General features: G+C 40.8%; 2 protein-coding genes across 3 annotated transcripts; both read right to left on the bottom strand.

Moving 5' to 3' along the window:
* Nucleotides 1–13356: 13356 nt before the first annotated feature.
* sptssa (serine palmitoyltransferase, small subunit A) lies at nucleotides 13357–17861 on the bottom strand. The gene is made up of 2 exons (XM_026152274.1): nucleotides 17562–17861; nucleotides 13357–15403 (listed from the first exon to the last, which is right to left on the bottom strand). The coding sequence occupies exons 1-2, from the start codon at nucleotides 17662–17664 to the stop codon at nucleotides 15300–15302; spliced, it is 207 nt and encodes a 68-aa protein (XP_026008059.1). The 5' UTR covers nucleotides 17665–17861; the 3' UTR covers nucleotides 13357–15299.
* A 918-nt stretch (nucleotides 17862–18779) lies between these two features.
* Nucleotides 18780–25326, bottom strand: eapp (e2f-associated phosphoprotein). Of its 2 annotated transcripts, none has more exons than XM_026152272.1 (6): nucleotides 25125–25326; nucleotides 24218–24396; nucleotides 22200–22331; nucleotides 21467–21581; nucleotides 21218–21346; nucleotides 18780–19773 (listed from the first exon to the last, which is right to left on the bottom strand). In XM_026152272.1, the coding sequence occupies exons 1-6, from the start codon at nucleotides 25202–25204 to the stop codon at nucleotides 19485–19487; spliced, it is 924 nt and encodes a 307-aa protein (XP_026008057.1). In that variant the 5' UTR covers nucleotides 25205–25326; the 3' UTR covers nucleotides 18780–19484. The 2 variants fall into 2 exon arrangements, with proteins under 2 accessions (XP_026008057.1, XP_026008058.1); XM_026152273.1 differs by lacking the exon at nucleotides 25125–25326 and adding an exon at nucleotides 24890–25030.
* Nucleotides 25327–25762: the final 436 nt, after the last annotated feature.

The raw sequence follows: 25762 nt of genomic DNA, 5'->3' as shown, positions 1-25762 counted from the left end.
AATTATGTTGAACGACAAGATTCCGGCCTTGGGTTGTGACATGTGGAGATGGTGTAAAAATGATTTTTCTGCAGTTTTTAACAGAGCTTAAGATCTGTTTTTCAACCATGAAAATATAAGACACGAGTGACCCGTAAGAATCTGCATGGCAGGCATAACAACAGCTCTTCAAATTCCCTAAATAAGTGAAGGTGCTGTAGTGCTTCCCATATTATGTCATTTAGGCTACACTGGATGATTCTTTATGAAAGGAAAGGAGGTAATGCTCTCCTAATAAACCGTCAGACAATAAAATTTCATGCCATAAATTGCTGATTTGGTCTAAACCAAACTTTCAGATACAGGCTGTATTAAACCCTTCACTGGACTCTGAACGTCACACTTTTGTGATCCAATCTACATTTTGTCAAGTTATTGCTTTATATGAATATTTATAGTAAATTAAATTAAACATAAATAAATAAAATCTATAAATTAACATTTTAATAGTAACATGATTTCTTTGCAAGTGGTTATATGACCCTCATGAGAAAACATGGTGAGAATTTGTGGAGGGAATCATCTAAGACGTTCTTTTTGTAGTCCCTTTTAAGGACATTGTAGTTTCACCTTAAGAGACCCACATTAAAGATCAAGGAGCCAGTGTAAGGGCAATTGGAATCTCTTCACATAAATCCTTATAAATGCTCCTTAACATATGTTCTTGATCACATGATGTTAATCATGGCAATTGCTTTGGATTATTCCATTACAGCCATTTCATTGATAATGATAACTTTAAATTACATTTTTTTAAAAACCTAAGACCAAATTAACTGAACAAAACCTGAACAGACAAACTATCAAATTCTTAGCTCCTGGAGACACAGGGTGTTTGGTTTGTTGTGGTTCATCATGGTTCTGGTCACACAGTAACATGTGTTAACAAGCATCTGCAGAATGCAAATCTACAGTACTGGACAAAATGACTAGTTTCACCTCATTTCTTTATTTTTTGCTAGGAAAATGGAAGAAGTCAAAGATGGAAATACAGCAGCATATAAGCAAAAATAGAGTTGTTACAGTTCTAATGAGCTTGAATGTTAATTTTTGGTATTGCCACCTCTACTCTTTAATAAAGCAATATTTCTTTTAGGCAAGCTTTCTTGTAATTTCCTTAGGTAGTTTCAAGAATAGTTCTCCAGATTTTTTTAAGGACTATCCAAAGTTCTTCTTTGGGTGCTGGCTGCCTTTTATTTCTTGCTCTTTCAACCCCACGCTATTTTAATAATGTTTGGGCTCTGGGGAGGCCAATCCATGACTGACAGTCAGTGATGGGAATAACGGCGTTACTTTTTTCAGTAGCGCGTAATCTAACTAATTACTATTTCTATTGTTACAACGCTGTTACCGTTACTAACAAGAAAATGCGGTGCGTTCACGTTACTATTTTTCAACAAACAGTGTTGAAGCTGTCTTCAGCTTATCCCTTCTTATATCAGTTGCATGGAAGTAGCTGTAAGTAATCTGGGCGCTACAGCTTTAATCAGAATCAGAATCAGAAAGGGTTTTATTGTCAAATGTTGAGCAGGTTTACAACATTAGGAAATTGCTGCGGTGCTTCAGTGCAAACATACTGTCATAAATTACGCTTAAATAGACATGAAAAAATAAGAATAAGAATTAAAAGTGCTACGTAGAAAGATATATACATGAGTGCAGGTGGTGATCAGTGCCAAACATGGAATGATGCAGTGAACACAGCGTAGGGTCATGTGTTAGTGGTGGGAACAGTCGTACGTTTATTGTTCATGTGTCCAACAGCAGAGGGGAAGAAACTGTTCTTATGGCGAGAGGTTCTGGTGCGAATGGACCGGAGCCTCCTGCCTGAGGGGAGCAGGTCAAACAGACTGTGTCCAGGGTGAGAAGGGTCAGCTGAGATCCGAGCTGCACGCCGCAATGTCCTGGAGGTGTACAGGTCCTGCAGAGATGGGAGTCTGCAGCCAATCACCTTCTCAGCAGAGCGCACAACACGCTGCAGTCTCTGTTTGTCCCTGATAGTGGCTCCAGCGTACCACACGGTGATGGAGGAGGTGAGGATGGACTCGATGATTGCAGTGTAGAACTGCATCATCGTCCGTGTTGGCAGGTTGAATTTCTTCAGCTGCCTCAGGAAGTACATCCTCTGCTGGGCTTTCTTAATGACGGAGGTGATGGTGGGCTCCCACTTCAGGTCCTGGGTGACGGTGGTACCCAGGAAGCGGAATGAGTCCACAGAGGTGATGGGGGTGTCAGACAGGATGATGGGGGGGAGTGGGGCTGTGTGCTTCCTGAAGTCCACAATAATCTCCACTGTCTTCTGGGCATTCAGCACCAGGTTGTTGTGGCTGCACCAAGACACCAGACGTTCAGCCTCCCTCCTGTAGGCAGGCTCATCCCCGTCCGAGATGAGTCCAATAACGGTGGTGTCATCTGCAAACTTGATTAGCTTGACAGACTGGTGGGTGGAGGTGCAGCAGTTAGTATACAGGGAGAAGAGCAGAGGAGAAAGAACACAGCCCTGATGGTCCGGGAGTCCGAGACATTCTTTCCCAGCCTCACATGCTGCTTCCTGTCCGACAGGAAGTCAGTGATCCACCGGCAGATGGGATCAGGCACATTCATCTGGGAAAGCTTGCCTTGGAGATGGTCTGGAAGGATGGTGTTGAAGGCAGAGCTGAAGTCCACAAACAGGATCCTGGCGTAGGTTCCTGGGGAGTCCAGATGCTGCAGGATGAAGTGTAGGGCCATGTTGATTGCGTCATCTACAGACCTGTTGGCTCTGTATGCAAACTGCAGGGGGTCCAGGAGGGGGGCCGTGAGATAGGAGAGAACCAGGCGCTCAAAAGACTTCATGACCACAGATGTCAGAGCCACGGGTCTGTAGTCATTTAGTCCAGTGATCCTAGGTTTCTTGGGGACAGGGATTATGGTAGAGGATTTGAAGCAGGCAGGCACATGACATGCCTGCAGTGAGGAGTTGAAAATGCCAGAAAACACTGGGGCCAGCTCGTTTGCACAGTGTCTGAGGGTGGCAGGAGCTTTTCGAGCATTCAGACTCTTAAACTGCTTCCTCACACCTGCTTCATGAATATGAAGAGTTGTGGTGGGAGGAGGTGGTGTGAAATCCTCCTTTGTGTGGGGTGAGGAGGGGGGTGTTGTAGGTGAAGTGTTTGAAGGTGGTGATGGCTCTATGGAGGGGGGAGAGGTGGGGGAATGAGTGTCCAAAGTGCCTCTATTGTTGGGGCCGTTGGAGGTGTGAAGGCTGCCTGATGGCTCGTCAAAACGGCAGTAAAAGTCGTTAAGGGTGTTGGCCAAGAGCAAGTCATCAGTGGAGTGGGGGGTTTTAGGCTTGTAGTTGGTGATATTCCTAAAACTTTTCCACACAGAGGCCGAGTCATTCTCTGAGATCTGCTGCTGCATCTTCTCAGAGTGCTGATGTTTAGCAATGTCCACTTCTTTAGTGAACCTGTACTTGGCCTCTCTGTAGCAGTCCCTGTCTCCGCTTCTGAACGCCTTTCTCTTTTCCAGCCACAGCTTCTTGAGTTTAGGAGTAAACCAGGGTTTGTCGTTGTTATAACTCACCCTGGTGCGTGATGGCACAATGCTGTCCTCACAGAAGTGGAGGTGACAGTGTCCGTAAACTCATCCAAGCTGTTAGAAGCAGCCTTCATTGTGTCCCTGTCTGTAGACTCCAAACACGTGCGAAGCTCCTCCACAGCCTCATTGCTCCACAGTTTTTTGGTCCTCACGACAGGTTTGGAGAGCTTCAGCCTCTGTCTGTACGCGGGGATTAGGTGGATCATGACGTGGTCAGAAAGTCCGAGTGAAGCGCGGGGCACCGCGCGATAGGCCCCGCTGATCGTGCTGTAACAGTGGTCTAATTTCCTCTCCTCTCTGGTCGGGCATTTAATATACTGCTTGTATTTGGGAAGCTCATGGCTCAGATTGGCTTTATTAAAGTCCCCAAGAGCAATAATGAGAGAGTCCGGGAATGTCCGCTCCATGTGCAGTATCTGCTAAGCAGCTGCGCGCACTCCCGCGGACGGCAATCACTTTCTGGTAGGTGATCACTTTTTGGCACAACACCTGGAGCTGGGGGGGCAAAACAATGACATGAGTGCTGCTGTTTGGCTGAGGAAGAATATAGTAGTCATTTACCATGACTACTATATTCTTCCTCAGCCAAACAGCAGCACTCATGTCATTGTTTTGCCAATCACATGACCACTTCAAGATGACAAAGCAACAAGGTGACATATACCAGTTTTTAAATTGTGTTGATAGGCCACGTGAAACCAGAGTCATGATAAACAATACATACGTGTGTTTTTTCCTGAATAGTTTTGTCACGTTTACTGTCTAAGGACAGCGCAGCGAGCACTCTCTGCTTATGACCAAAAAACCCCCAAAACCCCGCCCTTTCGTGTGGGTGGAAAAATGCACCGTGTCGACCAATCAAAAAATGATATGGCAACATGACATTTGGTTGTTTAGGAAGACGGGGAAGTTATAGGAGTGACGGCGAGAGAGAGAGAGAGAGAGAGAGCGAGTTTTGAGATGTGAGAGATTTGTGACGTTTAGCGTGTTTGGAGTATGTAGTTAATGTGTTGTCTTGTGTAGTTAGTGTGTAGTGTTGTGGATAGTTTTGTTTTGTGTGTCAGAACAATGAGCTGACTGCTGTCTCCAGGTAGAAACAGGAGTGATACACCTGCTGCTGTCAGACCTGCAGGTATCAGGCTGTGATGTTCTCCTTTATAGTGGACAGAAATTTTTGGAGTGGCACAAATAATTTGTGTGGCATCTTATTGAAGAACAGCTGATTGTTACCTAGTTTGAAATGGTTATTAAAAAAGGGTAAAAGGTAAATGGCTGCAAATAACTTGCAACATAGGATTTTAAAATTGACAACTTATATTTGCATTTAAAGTTATGAAATATGATTCATTAAACATGTTAGTGGTTGTTACAGTAAAAAATATAACTTTTTCTACTCTGATTTTATGTTTTTTGTCTGATTTTAGATCAATTGTGTTAATACAGTATGTCAAAATGAAAACATAACTGTAAATTCAGACATATGAGGTTGACCTCATTGGGTCGCAAAGTAACACAATAGTTACTTTTCAATTAATTACTTTTAGAATCTTGTAACTCAGTTACTAACTCAGTTACTTTTTTGAAGAAGTAACTAGTAACTATAATTAATTACTTTTTCAAAGTAACTTGCCCAACACTACTGTGTATTTGCTTTTATCCAGATAGATGCATTGGCAACTGTATTTGTTGCTTTTTTCATGTTGAAAAAAGACATAAGTGACAGCAACAAATACAGTAACAAATACAGATGTTATTGCTTGATAAATCAAAATCTGACACTAAATTGCAAACTGACTGTTTTTTATGGAGCATCTTTATACTAAATTGACCACTCAAAGCACTTGCCCAATCACATACACATTCATTTAGCACTTCTGTGTTCATAGTTCCATCAGTTTTGATCTCAAATACCACTGGCTGAATTGCAGCCCCATGCAATGACAGAGCCTCTACCGTGTTTTACAGATGGCTTTAGACTCTCACTGTTGTATGTCTCGCTTGGCTTCAGTAAACAGTAGATGGATCAACTCAAGGAAAAATGATGAATCTGTCCATTTTTGTGTCAGGTCTGTGCTGGATTTTTTTCTAATTTCTTAGTGACATGACTTGAAGATACTGTTCATAGTTTTAAGGGCTGCCACAGTCTTTCACTTGTCCAGTTTCCTCTGTTTTTTTAAGGACACATGGCACACCATGCTGAGCTATAGATAAGATTTCAGCCAATAACTCTTTGGGAATCACCTTATTGTACCTCATAGTACAAAAATACTATTTTATGCCTTTAAAACTGTATTATTGGGACTTTTCGTGCTGATTCAGTGAAAGAAATGATAACAAACATATGTTTTTGTAATGGGCTGCTAGTAAAGAAAGTGAGGTGCCTGTTATACAAAAGTTGAAATACTTTCTAAATAAAACAGACTGCTGGCAATACTAAAAACAATTGGACTAGACTGCCCCTTTGAGTTATTTTAGTTGCTTCTATTTCAAACATTTTTATTTGTTTTAAATATTATTAGCTGACTATAAATATCAATAGCATTAAAAGTCTTTCAGTATCACTATGTTGTGTTGGCAGCGCTCTACAGCAGACACTCAGTGACCCTGCAGGGTGGATTCAAGGTTGAAGAAAATAACTCGTGTATCTGATAACCAAGTACTTAATAAGGAATCAGAGGGTGCAGACGTGTCACGTCGTGCCTCGCTGTCGCTGCTCGCTCCCCGGAGCTCCATTTCTGAGGAATGTCTGCATACGTGATTCTCCACACAGCAGTCAGCTTCCTGTTGCCAGATGAAACAGGGACGGTGTTAAAGAAGCTGTGCCAGCTCTACCAAAGGCTTGCCCTTAATCAGCACAGTGACGCCCATTAATGACCACACCCCCTATGAGTCAGTGTTTGCTGCAAACTGGTTGTAGTGTAAATATTTTTTTCTCTCTTCAGACAAACACAAAAGTCAGAAATAACAGTGACTCTTGAGAGCAGAGGGTCAAAGGTCACCTGAAGGGGAATGTCATTTTGGTAAGTTCAGCTTGTTTCCATTACATGTAATCAGCTTGGATGATGGCCCTGCAACTTATAGTGTCAGTAGAGAGGGCGTAAACGTTTTAATATAATTTAACATCATCAACATTCAATTCAATTCAATTTTATTTATATAGCGCCAAATCACAACAAAAGTCGCCTCAGGGCGCTTCATAGGTACAGAGAAAAACCCAACAATCATATGACCCCCTATGAGCAAGCACTTTGGCGACAGTGGGAAGGAAAAACTCCCTTTCAACAGGAAGAAACCTCCAGCAGAACCAGGCTCAGGGAGGGGCGGGGCCATCTGCTGCGACCGGTTGGGGTGAGAGAACATATCACCAACATAATGTCTTTGAAAAAAGAACTACAAATTCTATTCAGCACAATATGTTATTTGCTCTCCAACAGTTTCCACAAAACACACGAATGTTTTTATGCATTTTTATATTTTTTATTTAAACTGTATTGTGAAAGGGCTTCCGTTAGGTCTAATAAACATGTAAAGGTTCTTTTAGCACCTAGTTTGGGTTTTACGCAAAATTTATTTGAACCTATATCCAAACTGATAAATCAGCCTTGCCTGCTGGTATCTTAAATGAGCTTAAATTCAGTTTTATTTATATTGCACCAAATGACAACAATACTCGCCTCAGGATGCTTTATACTGTAAGGCAAAGACCCTACCATAGTACAGAGAAAATCCCAACAATCAAATGACCCCTTATGAGCAAGCACTTGGCAACAGTGAAAAGAAAAAACTCCCTCTTAACAGGAAGAAAACTCTTGTAGCATCAAGCTCAGGGAGGGGCAGCCATCTGCCGTGTGCCATTTGGGGTGAGGGGCTGGAGACAGGACAAAAGACACACCATGGAAGAGAGCCAGAGAAATGTTTCAAATGGTTTTTATATTGGAAAAAAAACTAACTAATAATTGATCTTCTTGAAATGAATAATCCCGCTAGTAGAATATAATATGTTCCTACCTCTGAAGATGGCAGTATATAAAGAAATAGTTTAGACCACCGCCATTTAATCACACAACTACAAAGAAGAAAGTGTTGCCAACAACCACAGACAGTATAAAAGACGGACAGAGATACTGTAATGTCACCACATTATTTCTGAAGTCCTGCTTTGAAGTGTTTCCGCCATCTTGGTTGCAAAAACTGGATGTGACAAGAAGGTCTTACTGTGTGACTGCATGCTCATTGGCTAACAGCTTTTCCAATCACAAGTCACTACCCAATGGATGATGCCCCTTTTGGCCCAAGAATGATTGACAGTGACTATAAGTCAGTAAGGTTTGTACAGAGGTCAACAGAGACATGCTGGTTTTCCTTAGACTTCTATAGGACTGGAAATCCTTTTGCAACTACAACTAAACACAACAAATCACTCTAAGAGTTTAAACTGCCACAACCATCACCATCATCAGGTTAGTGCCATTATTCTTGGTTAAGCAAAGTATACTCTTTATAATTGGAAGATTTGACCATTCAGGGCTCAAAAAGGGCGTACAACACAGTCAAGCTTTGTTTAGGTTTGCACGTGTGGGGGGAAAAAAAGCACTGTGTTGCTTCTTGTTCATTATTTAGCATAAAAATGAACATCTATTAAGAGCACTAAAACACAAAGCAAATTAAAGTAGGTGTAGCCTTTAAAAGTTAACATCTGATGACATATAAGAGACAATAAAGGTATATTTGTGGGCAAATCAGATTGTTTTTGTGTTTCATATAACGGCGGTTCAAACTCCAGTGAGCACCCTCTTGTGCGTACGTGAGAATAGCTTCATCGTCTGAGTTAACCAGTAACCAGACCTCTGTTTCCTTTCTGATCTGCAGCCAGAGAGCAAAGGAAGGAATGATTCCCTGGCAGAGTGCGTACATGTTGTAATTTGAGAGTGTTTTTGAAGCCTGGCAGCGACACAGAGGAGATTTCGACTGAAGCTCCTGATGGCTGATAATCAGGAGATATCAATTTGTGATGATTTTCAAGACCACAAAAATCCACTCTAATTCATCTGTTTTTCCTGGAGGCTTCTGAAACTGAGGTTAGAATGTCATGGGACATGACAGGCTTTTTCTTTTTTTTACTGAGGTTTATACAAGTTCCTGGTTACAGGGCAAGGCTAAAATAACGCCTGACAGTCTACTGCAAGCCATTACATTATGATGCCTCATAACAAATCCTACAACATTGTACTGTCTGACAGGATTAGATTCAGATATATGCAGAAAATATGCAGTTTAATCCACAAAGGAGTGACTGAAGGAGTTTCACAACCTTTATCCACAAGGCTTCTCCAGTTGCGACTGACTGATAGGAATTTCTGTAGATTAGCAGAGCTCCTATACTTTCTATTAGAAATTGGCTGCCATTCAGGAAGGGGGCAACAGATGGTACCTTCTATGAATAGGAGACAATGGTAGAAAAGCCGAAAAAAGTTTTTACTTTTTGTGTCTGTAGCTATAATATGTACAAACAAACAAAACAGAATTTCTGTCCTTTTGGCTTTTCTTACAGAAAAGCTGGTATAGCCATAAAATGCTAGCTGATGTATGCTGACGGGTTTACATTAAGCAACAGCACATGCATAGTTGTGGTGGTTGTAGGTGTGACTGTACATGAAGTCCCCATGTCACAGCAGAAGTCCAGAGTGGTGCATATTAACAGTATATTAGACACGAATGTTAAATGTGTCGTGGAAAGCATGAATTAAACTGTCTTGACTGTAGACAACATTAATATTAAGTGTGTTCCAAGACACAACATGTTGTACCATAATTTCCGCAAAGCGCACACATGTGTCTCAACATACATTTTGAAACTATTCTTGCAAGTTTTACAGCTCAACCTCCGCCATGGCCATTCACAATACACCAAAGTGTATCAAAATGATAGATTTTTGTTATTTTACACATTTACTTCTTACAATTTAAGCCCAGTTGTGCCGACAGATTTATTTCATTTACTACAGCAGTATTTCTTTAAGATGTAGAAAAACAGACGTACTGTTGAAATTGTGCTTCTTTGTCTTATATTAGGAAATCTTAGTGATTAAATGTGTAGTTAAGTTTCTTTATACCGACAGGTTTCACAGGTCCGGCCCACATAAGATCAAAGTGAGCTGTATATGGCCTGCCATGTAAAATGAGTTTGGCATCCTTGCACTACGCAACAAGCATCAAAGTTGGGTTTGAGTTAAATAACCTTGTGTTTGTATCGTTCTGTTCTGTCTGGTGTTGTACTGTTACTTGCAGTTTTATTTGGAATGTTGCACTTTATGTAGTCCTGTGTTGATTGTCTATGTAGCACCATGGTCTTGGATCAACACTGTTTCCTTTCACTTTGTACTGTACCACTGCAGATGGTTAAAATGACGATAAAGCCAGCTGACTTGACTTGAATTGAAATAAAGAGAAAACCAGCAAGCCAAGCGAGCTAAATGAAGCAGTCAGATGATGGACATCCTCCAGTAGCTAAACAAAGAGATGGGAATGACAAAGGTGAAGGTGAACAATGTATTGGTAAAAAACCAACAGCAGGCTGGGAGCTGGAAAGATGAAAAGCTCATTAATTTGTTCAATTCAATTCAATTTCTTTATTGTCCCACAAGGGGAAATTAATTTAGCAGCAGGATAAAAGTAAACAGAAGAATACTTTAAAATAATAATGACAATAATAGTGATAGAAAGTCCAAGGACAGTTATTTGCCATTGAGGAGACAAGATGCAGTGAGGATAAAAGAGACCAGGGCCCGTATCCCTAAAGAATCTTTGTGCAAAAAGTGGCTCCTAGCGGCCAAATTCTAAGAAAATTCTCAGAGTCATGACGTTTTCTTAGAATTTCCCCTAAAAGTGACACGACAATCCCAGTTAATATAAAAGCTATTCCTCAAGATTCCTAACGCTTGAAAGGGCTCCTAAGGCGAGATCTGCTAAGAGCAGGGAAGAGGACTTTTAGTGGCTTAGGAGTTCCCCTAAGCAGCTGCACAAAATGGCCAACAGAAGAGGCAGGAGAGATGTCCTGCAAACACTGGATGACAGGGAATTATTGAGATGCTACAGATTGGATCGTGCAGGAATCATGTTTGTGGTGGATCTCCTTAGAGATGCAATTACTTCACCAACTCGACGCCACAACACTATTACACCGGAGACGAAAGTAATCACAACCCTGAGGTATTTGGCATCCGGGAAAATGCAACAATGCAGCAGTGATGACTTGGGTCTGCAATCACAGACATTGCTAAAAGCTGAGCCGTGTTACCCTCGTTAAGACCACACTGGACTTGTAACGTTGTGATTTCTACTTCATTAAGGACAGCCCCTTGAGATAGGCCATCTTGTTTTCAACAGGGTCCATATGGGAGTGAAAGTACAAAATATGTCAGCTAGGATATTAATATGAGCAAATAAGACACAAATCATTATTTGAACAGGGTGTAATGAGTTTAAGTTTTCACATATTTTAGATTCTAATGTTAGGCTATAACCCCTACAGCTTACTATTCATTTTCCAGATATTTTCTTGAATGTGAAATATTATTTACAATTACAGTCAGCATAAGATTAGAGTGTATAATTATGTTTATTGATTTGAGGGTACATCCTTTGCTCATTATCACCAAAAGCTAATTTCCATCAAACTTGTAGGATCAACCAATCACGGCTTTTGAAATGATGACTCATACCTAGCAACGGGGTCAACCACTCCTCCTCACTAAGATAGGATTTTTCATCCATTCCTTGCTCAGAGTTCACTGAAAATGTTCTGGAATCACTTCTAAGCTAAAACTCCTGGCAAGGAATTTTTAGGTTAAGTTAGGAGCTCTCTGAGAGGATTCTCAGAATCTTTAGGGATACGGGCCCTGGAGTCTGGAGAATAGAAATTCCACAGTGGTATTCGCTACATTACATCTCTGTCAGTCAATTATTTTTTACTGCTTCCAATTCAATTTAGTGTCAGTTAGTTTACTAAAAAACAGAACAAAAAAAAACCCAAACAAAAACAAATGAAGAGAGAAGAACAGAAACGGACTCAGCATGGGGGAAAAGTATTCTTCCACTTATCCAAAATCTAGTGAAGTCAAAATTTACAGTTATACTGAAGTAACAGAAGTATCCAAAAATGAGGCCGTGATGATTCACCTGGCTGAGTGTGCTCTCAACGGCTTCCCTCACAAACCTCTCTATAACAGAGTCCTGGTGCTTGTGTTTGTCAAATGAATGACAGTAAAATTAACACATTTTGGCTAACTTACCATTAAAAAGGGGAAATTGTGGGGAAAAAATACTGAATTGAAACATAATTAGAATTACATTTAAATTCCATTTCACTTTCACCACAACAACAATCCCCTCAAGCTGTTTTATATTTTATATTTATTTTACATTTATATAAAACACAGAGAAAACCCCAGCAATCAGATGACCCCCCTCCCCCCATGATATTAATTACAAGTTTTAAAAATCTACATACAGCTCTTTTAAACCTTTAATATTTGCTGCTGTATAAAGCTACAATTATTTACATTGTAAATACTTTTTATAATTTTTTTTATTGCATAAGTAAATGAAAAAAAATACTTTTGTTCATTTGTGCAAAATTTTACTATGATGGCTAAAAATGTAATAACTGTGGACAGGGTTGTTCTTTAACTGCTACACATGCATGCAGAGACTTTTAAACACAAGTATGTCCCAAACATACACTGGAAACAATGGATATAGTCATCTGTTAGCTTGTGCACACCCACTTAAAACCTTTAGTTGAATATGTTGGTTGGTTACCAGTTACAAAGTAGCCTGTTTTAATGTCTATTTTAATCAACTTTACACAACGGAAATCATAATTTATCAGACAAGACCTCATAGTAGTGATGAGTATTTGTCAAAAATGGTGAAACTTCAGATTTGCTGTAATTCAAGACCAAAAAAGAAGCAAAATTTCAGCTTTTATAAGTTCTTTCTTTTTTGGGGGGTCTTTTAAATGAACCATAAATTATTTAGTATTTTATATTACAAATTTACTTTAAAAAGTAACTCTATAGCCCATGGGGCAGTTGACTCATTAACAATCAGGCCAATGGTCATCAAAAAAATCATAGTAAAAAACTTTTAAACAAAGAATAATAATACTCAGGTGCGGTAATCTTACCTTAAATTTGTACTTCAGTTCATGTAACTCCCAGAAGGTTGATTCTGTTCATCTGGATTTGGCGCTTTCAGTGGGAGAAACGTTTTATCACTCATCCAAGTGACTTCAGTCTCAGCTGACTGCAGGTTTCCCCAATCTTATAAACAGTACCTTTGTGCAATGACTGAAACTAGCTCACTGAATGAATAATGGGCTGCGAGGTCAGTTTCTTGATAATTAATTAATAATTAATGTGCAAATGCACGGTTTATAAGGTTGGGGATGATTGAGCATGCATCAAGACCTTCAGTTTATGTAAATACTCATAAACATGTTTACAAAACTTTGATGATGAAATCCACAAGATCCACTTTAAGGCTGTCTTTTTTTTTATTGACGAAAGTCTTGAATGGACTGTTTACAATAAGTTACATTCACTGATAACAACGCACCTGCGTTCATTCTTGTTTGGATTGCAGGAGCAAGAGAAAAAGAAAAACCATAGAAACCCTGCCATCTAGTGGCCTACACTGACAAGTGCACAGGAAGGATTGAGACCAAGTGGAACAACGTTAGTTTAACATCCCTTTAATGAGTTCAGTCATGTAGAAGAAGAAATAGCTCACAAAAACAAATGATTAATTCCATTTACTAATATATTTGACTATAAAACTTTACAAATATGTATTTAAGGTTATATATACATAATTGAGAAAAATACATCATTTTGCAAGGAAAGGGGATCGTAATTCTTACAGGAGTAACATTGGCAGTACAAATACACATAAAATATTTTCACATTAAAATGTATTTTCGCTAACATTTCTGTGCTGAAGAAACTCTTAATGACGACCACAGTAACATTAACTTCGGATAATTGAGCACTCTCAAGCATAAAAGGGGACAATGCTGGCTTTTCAGAGCAATGCATATGTACAAGCACATAAAACCACACGTTACCATCTCACAGCCTCATAAAGGGAAGAAATCGCTGTAGTTTCTCAGTAGATCAAAGTGAATTTACTAATATTGACTGTATAGTTGTTCTTGGTGTGCTCTAGTCGCTGCAGTTCCATTGGTCTAAATTAGACTTGGCAGCAGATTAAAATCAAGCTTAACAACATCTCTACATTTTCTGCATCAACAAATTAATACTTGCACCATTCTCATGACAATGAAACTTCATTCAGTAGTTTGGAGGTGTATTCTGCAGTAGTACTTAGTGCAGGCAGAACTGCTGTGCCCAAAATCAGACCGTGTTAATTTGGCTTACAGCAATAAGGGCTGGAGTGTAAAGTTAAAAAAAAAAAGGAGGATGTGTCAAACCCAGCTTTGTTGCAGCAAGTTCACACTGTCATGACTATTTATTTGATCCCTGGAATTTTAAGTGATTACAGTGCCACTTAAAAATGACAATGTGTGTGGAAGGGAAAAGAGACAACTGAAGAATATTGAAATAATTTATGGGGACTAACCAAATTTGGAAGACGGCAAATTGAGTCAACTCATGTCCACTCAAGACCTTCAGGTGGGCAACAAATCCTTTAAAATGGGCGGGTGTTTTAGACCAAGATTCTCTAAAATGCCCAGACTGCTTCATCACACTCACATTCTGACCCAGCTTGGACTAATGGGATAAGGATGAAGGTCCTTATTGTAGTGGTGGAAGTAGAAACAAAAGCATTTTTTACAGATGTGCGCCTCCAACGTGGAGAATAAATCACTCATTTAACTGACTGCAAGTGCATTTGATTTGAGAGGAAGTCACTGAAAGTTACTCAGCAGTTTAAGTCATGCCTTTGACCTTTATATTGTAAAAGGATTAACCTTTTGACTGAACCGTCTGATGATGCACACGATCAACAGTTACAGTGCCCGTATGTACAAACCATAGCATAAAAGTGATGGGAAATAGTTACGGTGGAAAAGAGTTTATCAGTTCCTAAGAGCAACAACTTGACAGCCTGGATTGAGAATCAGGTGCCCTCCGGATCCAGTCCTGCTCAAAAAATGGTGTATTTTTTATTCTATGTATTCTGTTCATCGTCCAGTGTGTCCCATCTCTGAATGTAACTAAGACAACAACTGTTTTAGTGTATCAATGAAATTAACAAAATAGTCCTCTTAACGTACACACATTAAGGCATAATTGATCCAGAAGAGAGAGGGGGAAAAAAAGAAGAAGAAAAAGCACAGCACAAAGAACAACCTAATGTGAATCAACACCAAGCACACCCCTTTTCAAGGCTTTGCCTCCAAGCCCAGCACTGCTCACAATCTGAACGTCAGTAGCAAAGAAACAGTCGTGAGGACTGTTTCTTTGCCTACAGTGTCCAACAAAGTATCTGGCATGACCCTCCCAGCCAGATACTTGACCGTTGATACTGGATCAGTCTTGGAAAGGAGAAAATTTCCGCTGCAGAACCCCAGAGGACAGCAGAAAGACAGGTGAATGGGGAGTAGGCAGATGGACTGACAGGAAGCCACAGACATACACGACGATCCGGATCCCTGGTCACTGGATGACTTCAAAGTAGTGCAAGATGGCCATGATGTGCTGTGGCATGAACACATAGCCGGTGTATATGGCCATACCAGCCACAGAGATCAGCAGGGAGTCTGAAGGAGAGACGTTAAGGAGGAATTTCTGAAGACATTCAAGTTTTACTGCAGGGAACCACAAACAAACTCTAACTGATGTGCCTTCAACAATCAGTAGCTGGTAATGTGATTTACATCCAACAAACACTGCCTGCTAATGGATACAGGCTGGCAGCCAGTTACACCTGCATGCAAATGTTTGGCCACCAAACAGTCAGTGACCTCTTTTCCTGGTTTGTGAATAGAAAAGATATCAATACAAGCCCTGCAAAATGTTAACTGGCTTATATAACAGCTGTGGCTAAAGTGTAGACACAAAGTCTCATAATTTCAGTAAGGCAAGTCAAACTTTAGTGGTAAATCTTCTAGCAACTGGAAAGAATTTCAAACTCGTTCAGCAGGATTTACATTCCAGAAAGCAGGGAGGAAAAAATATTTGAAATAACTTTAAAACTATGTACAGAGATAGCCACAATAATGCTCTCAAAATCACACTATTGAGCGTAAAGCATGTTTACACACTTTATAATTACCTTGCTAATGTAAACAGGAAAGCAGACTGTTGCCATCATTTTGTCCAATAGACATTTTCATTGTTGAATGTCCTTGCTGATAGCTATCATATAAGATCACCACTACACAAAAAGGCAAGTTGCAGAAGGCTCTGCAGCTCTTATACTTGCTGCTTTCCACAGGCAGCATCTTCCAGTGGGAATATGTGACACTGTTGTCTTGCCTGACAAAATTACTGTGCTTACAAGAAAATTAGCAACCGCATCACACACACATCTGAAAGCTCCTGGTTCTTCAAGGACAGAAACTGCTGCTTTTTATCATCTTACATTTTTAACTTATGACTCAAAAAGATCATTTACAGTACCAGGAAACTTTAGGTGGAGGAACTTCAGTGTTTATTTTTGCTCCATTTAGCTGTAAATGTTGTACAAAACAGATTTTAAACTTGTGACAGGATGTTTTGCAATGAAAATAACCTTGGAGGTCACAGCTCTCTACAGAGCTGTACACCTTCTATCAAGTGACCAGATATTTCCTAACAGATTTGTCAACCAAGAAATTTTGTCAGTCACTGACATTTTCTAACGCTCATTCACTTGCTATTCCCGATAGGAAAAGAAACAGGAAAAAACCCAAACCCTTAAATACTTACAAAACCTACAAAAGTCTCATCAGCCACTGGAAGTTAAGTTCATCGTAGCCATAATCTGCTTCCTGTAGATCAACAATAAAATAACCAGTGTGATCCCTGAGCGACTGCGTCAAGTTATTTGATGAGATGCAGGCCGATAACGATCAGGAAGACACGGTAACACACCTGACCCTCGGAGGGAGACGAGATACACCCCGACAGTGACGCCATCATGCACAGAACGTGATACTGATGACTTCCTGCACTGCCACAGATCAAAGTACAGTCATAAAACCATCAACAAGGGGTACACTCTAATTATTAACTTCGTTCAGTTAACATTGTTTGCGTTTTTTTAAAAGCATAAAATTAAAATAAAGGTCATACGTAACGTGTATGTACTTCACGCGACAATCACCTGACCGACTCTCTTACAGTAGCTGAAGCTAGCTTAGCTTTGATGCCGCCCAAAGAGTAAACTAACCGCACACACGCTGGACTTGAAAGGCAAAGTACACAGCACGACAACAAAGTGTGAAACATTCTTTAATGTATCAATGAAAGGAATTTGACGCTTTACTCAAGTCTGTCACTACAAACACGTTTCTTTATGTCAACTAGGTTATGAACTAGGAAGCGGTTTACGCACACATCGCTCCAGTTTTCATCCGTTTATACACAAACCAATTACAGATTAAAACACATAACTTGTAGAATAACATTTAGAGCAGTCTCTACAATGTGGCAGATGAGTGTTCAATTCAGAATTGACTAAGCTGTGAACTCTTTAGCTTTCAACGATAACAAGGGCCGACTCTGTCTATATGCCGCATTTGCCATAAATCACCGCTCATGTGTTAAAATGCTGTAAATGGTTTATACAAACAACTGAAGCTATGTTTACTTTTACCCAAAGTTAGCGCTATCAGTGAAAGATCTAGGCCAGTCAGGCTAGCGTTCGGCTAAAGGTAGCAAATTAGCTCGGTAGTACATCCCTTCAGAAGCCACTTCAATACGGAAAAAGGATACTGAACACCGTCCTCTCCCAGGGCTCCAGCATGTACAAGGCTGTCACCAGAAGATACTGGTAGTAAAACCAGGATAACTGCTTCCAACACTCTCCAAGTGCCATGGTCCAACTTTTAAAATCAACTTTGCTCCTTCCTCGCGGCTCTTATCCTCTTTATGTTTCGTGGTGAGGTGTTTTGTGCTCACGTAAGGTTTAATCGCGAGGCGCTGGTTTCCGGCAAATCACAACTCCGCGTTCAACCGTATGATTGTGACGCAGACCAGGGTGTTCCACCTTCCTAATTTCAAAATAAGAGTCAAAAGTAACTTTCAACACCACATCAAAGTTGGATTTATACTCTATGTTTCAGAACAGCAGCTCTATTTTTATTTGCTTGTTTATCTTGCTTTGCCTTAACCGAGTGCCCATCTTAGTGTATTTTCTTTCCATTAAGCATCAAATATCTTGGTTCTTTAAAACAGATTTTGAGTCACCCCCCAAACCAAAGCACTCTACTGGCCCAAACACTCACTAAAGCACTAAATGTGGATCATTCCATGGCTGAATAGATTCCCCAACAAAATGCTATACTCCCCAGTTTGAAACACATTTCCTTAAGAAGTACAGATATTTATGAAATCAGTTAACTACCAATTAAATGTCAGGAAACTATATTATGATCATACCAACTGTGTACAAGTGAGGCAGACAAAGCACTGTCTCTATTCCTACAATTCTGATAGACATCAGAACATTTACTTACCGAAGCCATAACTGTGGCAGCATGCATATGCTGAAAATTACCCGTCTCAGGCGAGATTATTTGTCAAGGAAAAATGATGTAGCCTTTCAAAAGTTTCAGAAAACTGTATTTTTTTGCATTTTAAAAAATAAAAACAGCAGCAAATGTAAAACTTTTAGAAGTTTTTCAGTGTCAGTGTGATTTAGTCTATATTATTTATGGCCAATTACACAGGCCACATTAGCATGATGGCAAAATTGCAAAAATACACTGATAGTCGTAGAAAGTTCTGTGGCTGCTCTACTAACAATGCACAATAATGACCAGCATTCAAACTACAGCGGTGCAAATTGGTCGAAAACAAGCAGACACTATGAGTGTCGAAGTATTCTGCTAATAAAATAACAAAAAATCTAATAAAACAAGGCACAGGTTTGATGATGCTCTTGTTAATATAAACAGCATTGTAATTCAGATTAATGAGGGGAAGCTAAAGGAAAATCAATATGTTTTAATATAGGGGCAAACTGTCCTGTCAGAAATTGATGAGGAATTTGTGTAATCAAGTGGGAGGAGGTGAAGTATAGGATTCAACCAGAGGAGAGCTGCATTATGCTGACCTGTACCTTAATAAATCAGATTTGTGTGACCGATTTAAATTTTCTACTCCCAACATTTTTGCTCTCCAAATTACACACGCAGTAAGACAAGACACAAGAACACCGGAGTCAACGGCAAAAGGTTGTGTTCAGGCGCAGCACTTAAAGTTTTACAGACATGAGGTGGTACATTTTTTCTAATGCTGAAAAGGATTTCATTTTTGTTACCTGTTGAACAATGTGTTCAAAATGTGTATGACAAACATGATCAGGCGACTGATCACAGACTGATTTGCCATCTCAGCCGTGACGCTGAAGCAAAAAAAGCTGTCAAAACTGTTGTAACTCCTGTAAACACAACACTGACAAGTTATCACTGGCGCCATGATCTTATTTGTAGAAAAAGAAAAAAGAAGATGGACATTTACACATCCTGCAAATACAGAACAATAACAGCGTTAACTTAAAGTGATGAGCACACGTCCAGCGTTCACTCCCCTTTAGCTTTGCTTTGGTGAGCATTTTGGATATAAAGACAAAGATCTGAGCCACGAGGTGTGAAGTTAGAGACAAAGTCCAGCTCAGACCTCGTTCAGTCCTTGTCAGCAGTGGCTGGCCAGGATGTTGAAGAAGTGGTAAACCTCATCTTTATCGAACACGGCCACCTCAGTGGAGCACTCAGAGCACTGCACCGGGTGGTACACCTCATCAGCATCCATCCCCATCGCTGCTGGAGTCTCATCCGCAGGCGTCTCTGTCTGCTGTCCCCTCCTCCTCTTCCTGTTCCTCCGGTTCTTCTCCTGCTGGTTTTTGTAACGCAGCACCTCCTCTCTCTTGACTGTGCAGTTCATCACAAACATTGCTCGATACTGCGTGCGGTACTTCTCGTGCCTGAACGGACACAAGAGTGATGTGTCGTTACATTTTAAAATGACAAAATCTCTACAAACTAATGAACGTTTCTCTTACAATCACTTCAAATCTTTCTTTAAAAAACAAACAAACAACAAAAAACTGATGTAGAGTATGAAGTGACTCACATGCCTTGTGTTGTCAAAACAGCTTTGACTGTGATACTATGATCCCTAATCTAACCAGGCTAATCAGAGACATGTAATGGGAGTTGGGCAATGGCCCATTGGCTCTCCTTAGTCAGTTTTTATTCATATTTTCATCACATATTTAATCACTCCAGCTTGTCAAACATGGGAACTAGTCCTGTGCATATATGAAAACATGGGTGTAGCTTTGGTGTCAGTGAAGTAAAGCTTAAGTGGAAGTGGATTAACCTGCATTCTTTGTAATGGCCAGCAGGGGGGCAGCAGGGGGCGAGTCCTAGCTTTGCGAAAAGGTTTCCAGTTGTTTGAAGTATATGGCTAAACGGCCCTCAGCTCCTGTTATCTGTGCCCTCAGCAAGGACATTCTGGATAAGTTAAATCACCAAATTAAAGTCATAAGGCTCCAGTACACCCTCTGCTTTGGTCGCTTCACACGCTGCAGCAAGCTTATCACGCAGTCACTTCTATTTATGCCCATTAGGGCATAAAGGAAGTCAATGCATTATTTGCCTGAATGATGGGTGTCGCCACTCAAAGAATACCGCCAACATCAGCACTAATATATGAGGAGAAGAAGTCAAAACCCCAAAGTCTCAAGTTTTCAAAATGTTTCAAAATCTCCCTCTGTATATGTGTATGTCTCTGAGCTTCTGTACTGGAATATCATTAAAATGGTGATGAAAACCTGACACAATCGTACACTTGTGTTCAACCCAGCTGCGACAGCTGCAGTGGAACGCTCCAGGTTACAAAATCAAGAGTTGCACCACAGGTGGAAGATAAATCAAAACAGCAGTGTGTGCGAACTGATGCAAGGTTATTTTCAGTGCACACTGCCGTGCTTTGGGGCACACGGTGAGCATATTGAATACAACATGATGTTGTTCTCAATCACAACAAGTGACCTGAGCTCTCCTAAAATATATTGCATGTGATACTTTGGCACGCTGTGCATAAACAAGGATTAATACAAACACTTTTCAAAGACTTTTCTTAAAATGTCAGTATTATTACGTTCTAGCAATTTTCCCTCTGCTGGACTGAAACTCCACTGTGTAGGACATGAAGCAGGTTTTAGTGTAGTAAAAAAGAAACTTGGCCACTATCAGAGATGGTATATGTAACACTACTCCATCATCAGTCAGATTTTGTGGATGTCAAACTTCTGTAGAGGCGAGCAGCTCTGTGATCTCAGTTAACATTAGGCTGACACCTTAATCTGCTGCTGGGTAAAGATAGGGATCTGCACTGTTTTGAAACCTGCTGTGGAGCCTCACCTCTGACAGTCCAGGCAGAGCGTCGTCATGCAGGCGGGACAGTTAAGCACAGCGTCGCTGTGAGGCAAAGCTTGAGGGTGGCGAAGCTTTGAGTGAAAAGCTGCAGCAGGTCGTTTTCTTCTGCTGTACCTACACAGGAAGGTAAGAGGTGGAATGAGTCTCTGGAGGGAAATTAAAAAAAAAAAAAAAAAAAGAAGCAAAAACATCTGGTGGCATGTGTTTTAGAAATTGTAAGAGAATCTGTGTTACTCTCTCCTCCTGGCGTCAACCCAGGCCTGGTCTCTGTCGTCCTCGTCGGGGTCGTACAGCAGCTCGTCATTGGTCGGAATGGTCCGCTGTCTCCGCCTCTGGCTTGTTGAGCTGCCTACAGAAGAAATTTTAAATACTGTTAGTGGCAGGTTGTACATGTATTCTGTCATCATGATTCAGTTAAAAGGACTGGATGTTACAGTCCCTGATAATGCATTGCTTTAGATGAAGAGACTCTCGAGGGATGGCTGTTATGAGGAAAAGGCAGCCTAGAAACTTTGCCAGCAGCACACATCGTTGTGTGCCTCAACTTTCGGTCTTTTACCCAGGCTAATCTGCCATTTTCCTTCCTTTGTTAGGTTTAGGGATTAGAGATCGATCTAGATTATCATTTTAAATTTGGGACACATCATCAGTAGTGGACCTTGGATTCATCAGGTGTTTCGGCCATTATCACTAGACACCCTCATCCAAGGAGGCCCTGCCAGGGTCGATCAGGCCCTGGAGTGTGTCACTGGTTTATGTTAAATTGTTACTTCTCTCCTTTTTTCTTCTGTTCAGTTTCCTACAGTTTATTTTCTATCTATTCACTGCAACTGAGAAATAATACTTACCTCTTTAGCATTTATGGAGCCTAACTTCTTCAAAGGGATAGAAAAGGTGATAGCGAGAAGTAAGACAATGACATCTTAATGACTGTTAGTAACCACAGCAGGAAAACCAGTTCTCTTACTCGGTGTGCCGTCCTCCTCTGAGTCCGAGTCAAAATAAACCTCATCATACATCTGTGGGTTAGAAAGTCCAGGACCACCAACAGCACTTCCTTCCCCTTCTGCTCCTCCTCCTCCTGGTCGTTTTGAGGTCTCTACCAGAGAACAAACACACAAATGCTAAGCACAAACTGTATTTACAGAGACGGTCTGTCAGACACAGCAGGATAAGTTAGTTAACCTTGGGATTAAACTTGGCTTCCTCCTATACCACTAGTGACACAACATAATACTTGTTTTGTGCTTAAACATACGCTGCAGCACATTATTTAGTGAGTCAGAAATTAATGCTGGGCTTACACTGTGCGATTTGTGGCTCATTTTGAGCCGATTTTTCAGTCGTGCGACTGTTTTGGGGATCGGCCCGAATTTCGCCTTCATCGTGTTTCGTGCATCGTGTAGTATACGTAGGGTATCGAGAAGCGATTAACACCTCACGACCAGCTCCCGATCATCAATCGCTCGGTCGTAAGAAAACCAAACCTGCTTGAAATCCTGTCGGCCGTCGTGAGGGTGTCACAGCAGCCTCTCCCACTGCGCACGCGCAAACACAGAAATGAAAGTGAAAAAACGGGGCACACGACACAAGCGATGGAGGCACAACTTGTAGAACTTTGGCAAGCTCATCTGAGCCTTTCCCATGTGGCCTAACAAAATTATCATGACCACAACAACCGTGAAAATAATTGGATGGACATTGCTGCTCAATCACAGCTGCCTGATCAATGTTTTTCATTAGCAATTTAGCAAAGTTGATGGTGGCAGTGTGCGTGTCTGTGTGAGTGAAAGACAGAGAGGGAGAGCGAGCGACAGATTTTCCGTTATAATGAATAGCCTTTATTGTCATTGTACAAGGTACAACGAAATTGGAGTACCACTCCCTTGGTGCAAAATGCAATAATAAATATAAAATATAAAAAGTACAATAAAACAACCGAAGTACTCAAACAATAATAAGTACGATATATACAGAATAGCAACATTCATATAATGATAGTATGAATAGCAGCATAATATAGTGACAGTGGTAAGTATGGTATAGTTAAGCAGGTTCAATTGTTTTGTGCCTTTTTACTACGGTGATAGCTCTGGGAAAGAAGCTATCCCTGAATCTGTTTGTCCTGGTTTTATGTGACCTGTACCGTCGGCCTGACGGTAATAGTTCAAACAGTTGATTACTGGGGTGAGAGTAGTCCTTAATGATATTGCCAGCTCTGCTGAGGTACCGAGAGTTTGCAATGGCCTCCAGGCTGGGCAGAGAGCAGCCAGTGATCTTCTGGGCTGCGCTGATGACCCTCTGCAGTACTTTCCTGTCTGCAACTGAGCACCCTGCATACCATGTTGTTATGCTGTACGTTAGGATGCTCTCTATGGTGGCTCTATAGAATGTCACCAGCAGCCTCTCCTCCAGGTTGTTCCTCCTGAGCACTCTCAAAAAATGGAGAGTGGCCCTTTTTTTACCACCACTGTGGTATTTGCAGTCCAGGACAGATCATCAGAGATCTGCACGCCCTTCATGTTATGGACGCACAGTGTGAGCACTGAAGTCGCATCAGAGCATTGGGGCGTATAATGTGAGCATCGTGACCTGCGAACTTCTAACCCCTGCGAGTCAATCGTGCAGTTTGAGCAGAAGCTGAATAACGTGACTGAAAAACAAACAAACAAAAAAAAAACCGCACAGTATCTGCCCAGCTTAACAACAGTGGCAACGCCGGTTGTTTTGGAGCCAGAAGTGGCCATAATTGGACAAGATGATGGAGTGCTAAGTTTTACTCAGCAAATAAATGAACCACACAGCTGATTATTTGTAAGATATTTTCATTAAAAATGCTCAAAACGACAACATCACAAACACTGAATTAGCTAAGATGAAGCTTTGCACACAGCTTTTGGCTATAGCTGCCATCTAATCAGTTAATAGAAAAGTAAATCCAGACATATCACTAAGAAAATACAAATACTAGCAGCTGGGTGTTACCTGCTGCTGGTCCCCAGGTTCCCTGCATGGTCTTGATGGTGGAGCTGAGCTCTGCCTCCATCTCTTTTTCAAAATCATCCTCGCTGGATGACTCGCTCTCCCCAGTTAGATACTCTCTGATCAGCTTCTTTTTCTGGTCCGGAGTCCCGTTCAGGAGCACGTCCAGCTCATCCTCCGAACTGAAACAGAGAAAAAGTTTTCAGGAAAAACCCCCAAAAAAACCCACAGACTCCCAAACCCAGAAGATTAAGAAATTGAAGTAACCATTCATATGTTATTCTGCACACGTAACATTATATCATCTGGTGGTATCGTATAGTATTTAAAAGACCAAATAATTAAGCACTTAATTTGAAAACCAAGAATCCACGTCGAAACTGTCGCTTTAAGCTTAACTCAAAACCAAAATAAGTTGCCTGTACTCACTGCATCCATCGGTACATACATATTTGCTGCTTTAATAATGAATAAACTTCAGATCTTCAGGTAGACAAGTTCTTTTGAAGTTTTGGACACATCAAGACATCGCAAAACATCACTTATAACTATTAATAATTATGACGTCTTGCTTAATTTTCTCCAATTTAGCGCCATAATAATAAATCCAGAATATTCTTGGCTAATTAGGGCAATAATAAGCATCTACACTCGTGTATTTTATTTTCTTCTCACCCGCTTTCCTGCAACATTTAGACTTGTAAAAATCTGCCGCCTTTCTATAAACATAATTAAGCAGTAACATCCATGTCACGTTAAAATAAATTCACCGTAAAGAGGGGCTCAGCGCAGTCTCCCTGCTATTCTAGTTTGTTTACATGTTAGCTCCCAGCTAGCTAACTGCACTTTAGCCTCCCAAAGCCAAAGCTGCGCTGGCCCCTAAAAATAAACACCCGTGTTATCCTCGCACCTGCTGGCGGCCCGCTCTTCGTCGCTCGGCTCTTCGATCTCATATGACTCAAAGTCTTGTGCTTGACCTAGCTTATTCATGTTAAATGTTAGAGGAGCGTTAATTACAATAGCATGAGGTGCTGATAAGTTAGCTACAACACGCCAAATTGCTTCTTCCGCTTCCGCTTCTTCTTCGTTTGTGTTTAATAAGGGTTGGTAAGCGTATACTAAAGTCTATTACCGCCCTCAACTGGGCTGGAGTGTGGGACAGGCTCTTAGGGAGGAATATAACAAAAGGATGAAAAAAAAACTGCTTTATGTTATAAAGTTGTATATATCCCCAACAGTGTCACCAGCAAAGCACCTCCACACTATCACACCTCCTCCTCCATGCTTGTAGAGACCATCCGTTCACCTTTTCTGCGTCGCACAAAGACGCATCTCAAATTTGGACTCATCAGACAAAAGCACAAATTTCCACTGGTCTAATGCCAATTCCTTGTTTTTCCTAGCTCCAAACAAATCTCTGTTTGTTGCTTTTCCTTAGTAGTGATTTCTTAGCAGCTATTTGACCATAAAGGACTGATTAGCACAGATGTGTCTGCTTTGGAACCCTCTTTTCCGGACTGACTGAACTTAAGTAATAATGGACTGTGA

Source organism: Astatotilapia calliptera, chromosome 19 (genome assembly GCF_900246225.1).
Source record: "Astatotilapia calliptera chromosome 19, fAstCal1.2, whole genome shotgun sequence".
Classification (NCBI taxonomy): domain Eukaryota; kingdom Metazoa; phylum Chordata; class Actinopteri; order Cichliformes; family Cichlidae; genus Astatotilapia; species Astatotilapia calliptera.
The sequence above is the reverse complement of the archived record's forward strand: the minus strand, read 5'-3'. Positions and strand labels throughout refer to the sequence as shown.

What these genes read in the sequence shown, in the direction of transcription:
- sptssa (XM_026152274.1), bottom strand. Translation starts at nt 17,664, where the DNA reads ATGGCACTTGGAGAGTGTTGGAAGCAGTTATCCTGGTTTTACTACCAG. An exon ending in CTGGGAGAGGACGGTGTTCA is followed by an intron (nt 15,404 to 17,561) that starts GTATCCTTTTTC and finishes TCTCTCCTTCAG; the next exon opens with ACTCCCTGCTGATCTCTGTG.
- eapp (XM_026152272.1), bottom strand. Translation starts at nt 25,204, where the DNA reads ATGAATAAGCTAGGTCAAGCACAAGACTTTGAGTCATATGAGATCGAA. An exon ending in AACCTGGGGACCAGCAGCAG is followed by an intron (nt 22,332 to 24,217) that starts GTAACACCCAGC and finishes GTTCTCTGGTAG; the next exon opens with AGACCTCAAAACGACCAGGA. An exon ending in GTTGACGCCAGGAGGAGAGA is followed by an intron (nt 21,347 to 21,466) that starts GTAACACAGATT and finishes CTTCCTGTGTAG; the next exon opens with GTACAGCAGAAGAAAACGAC.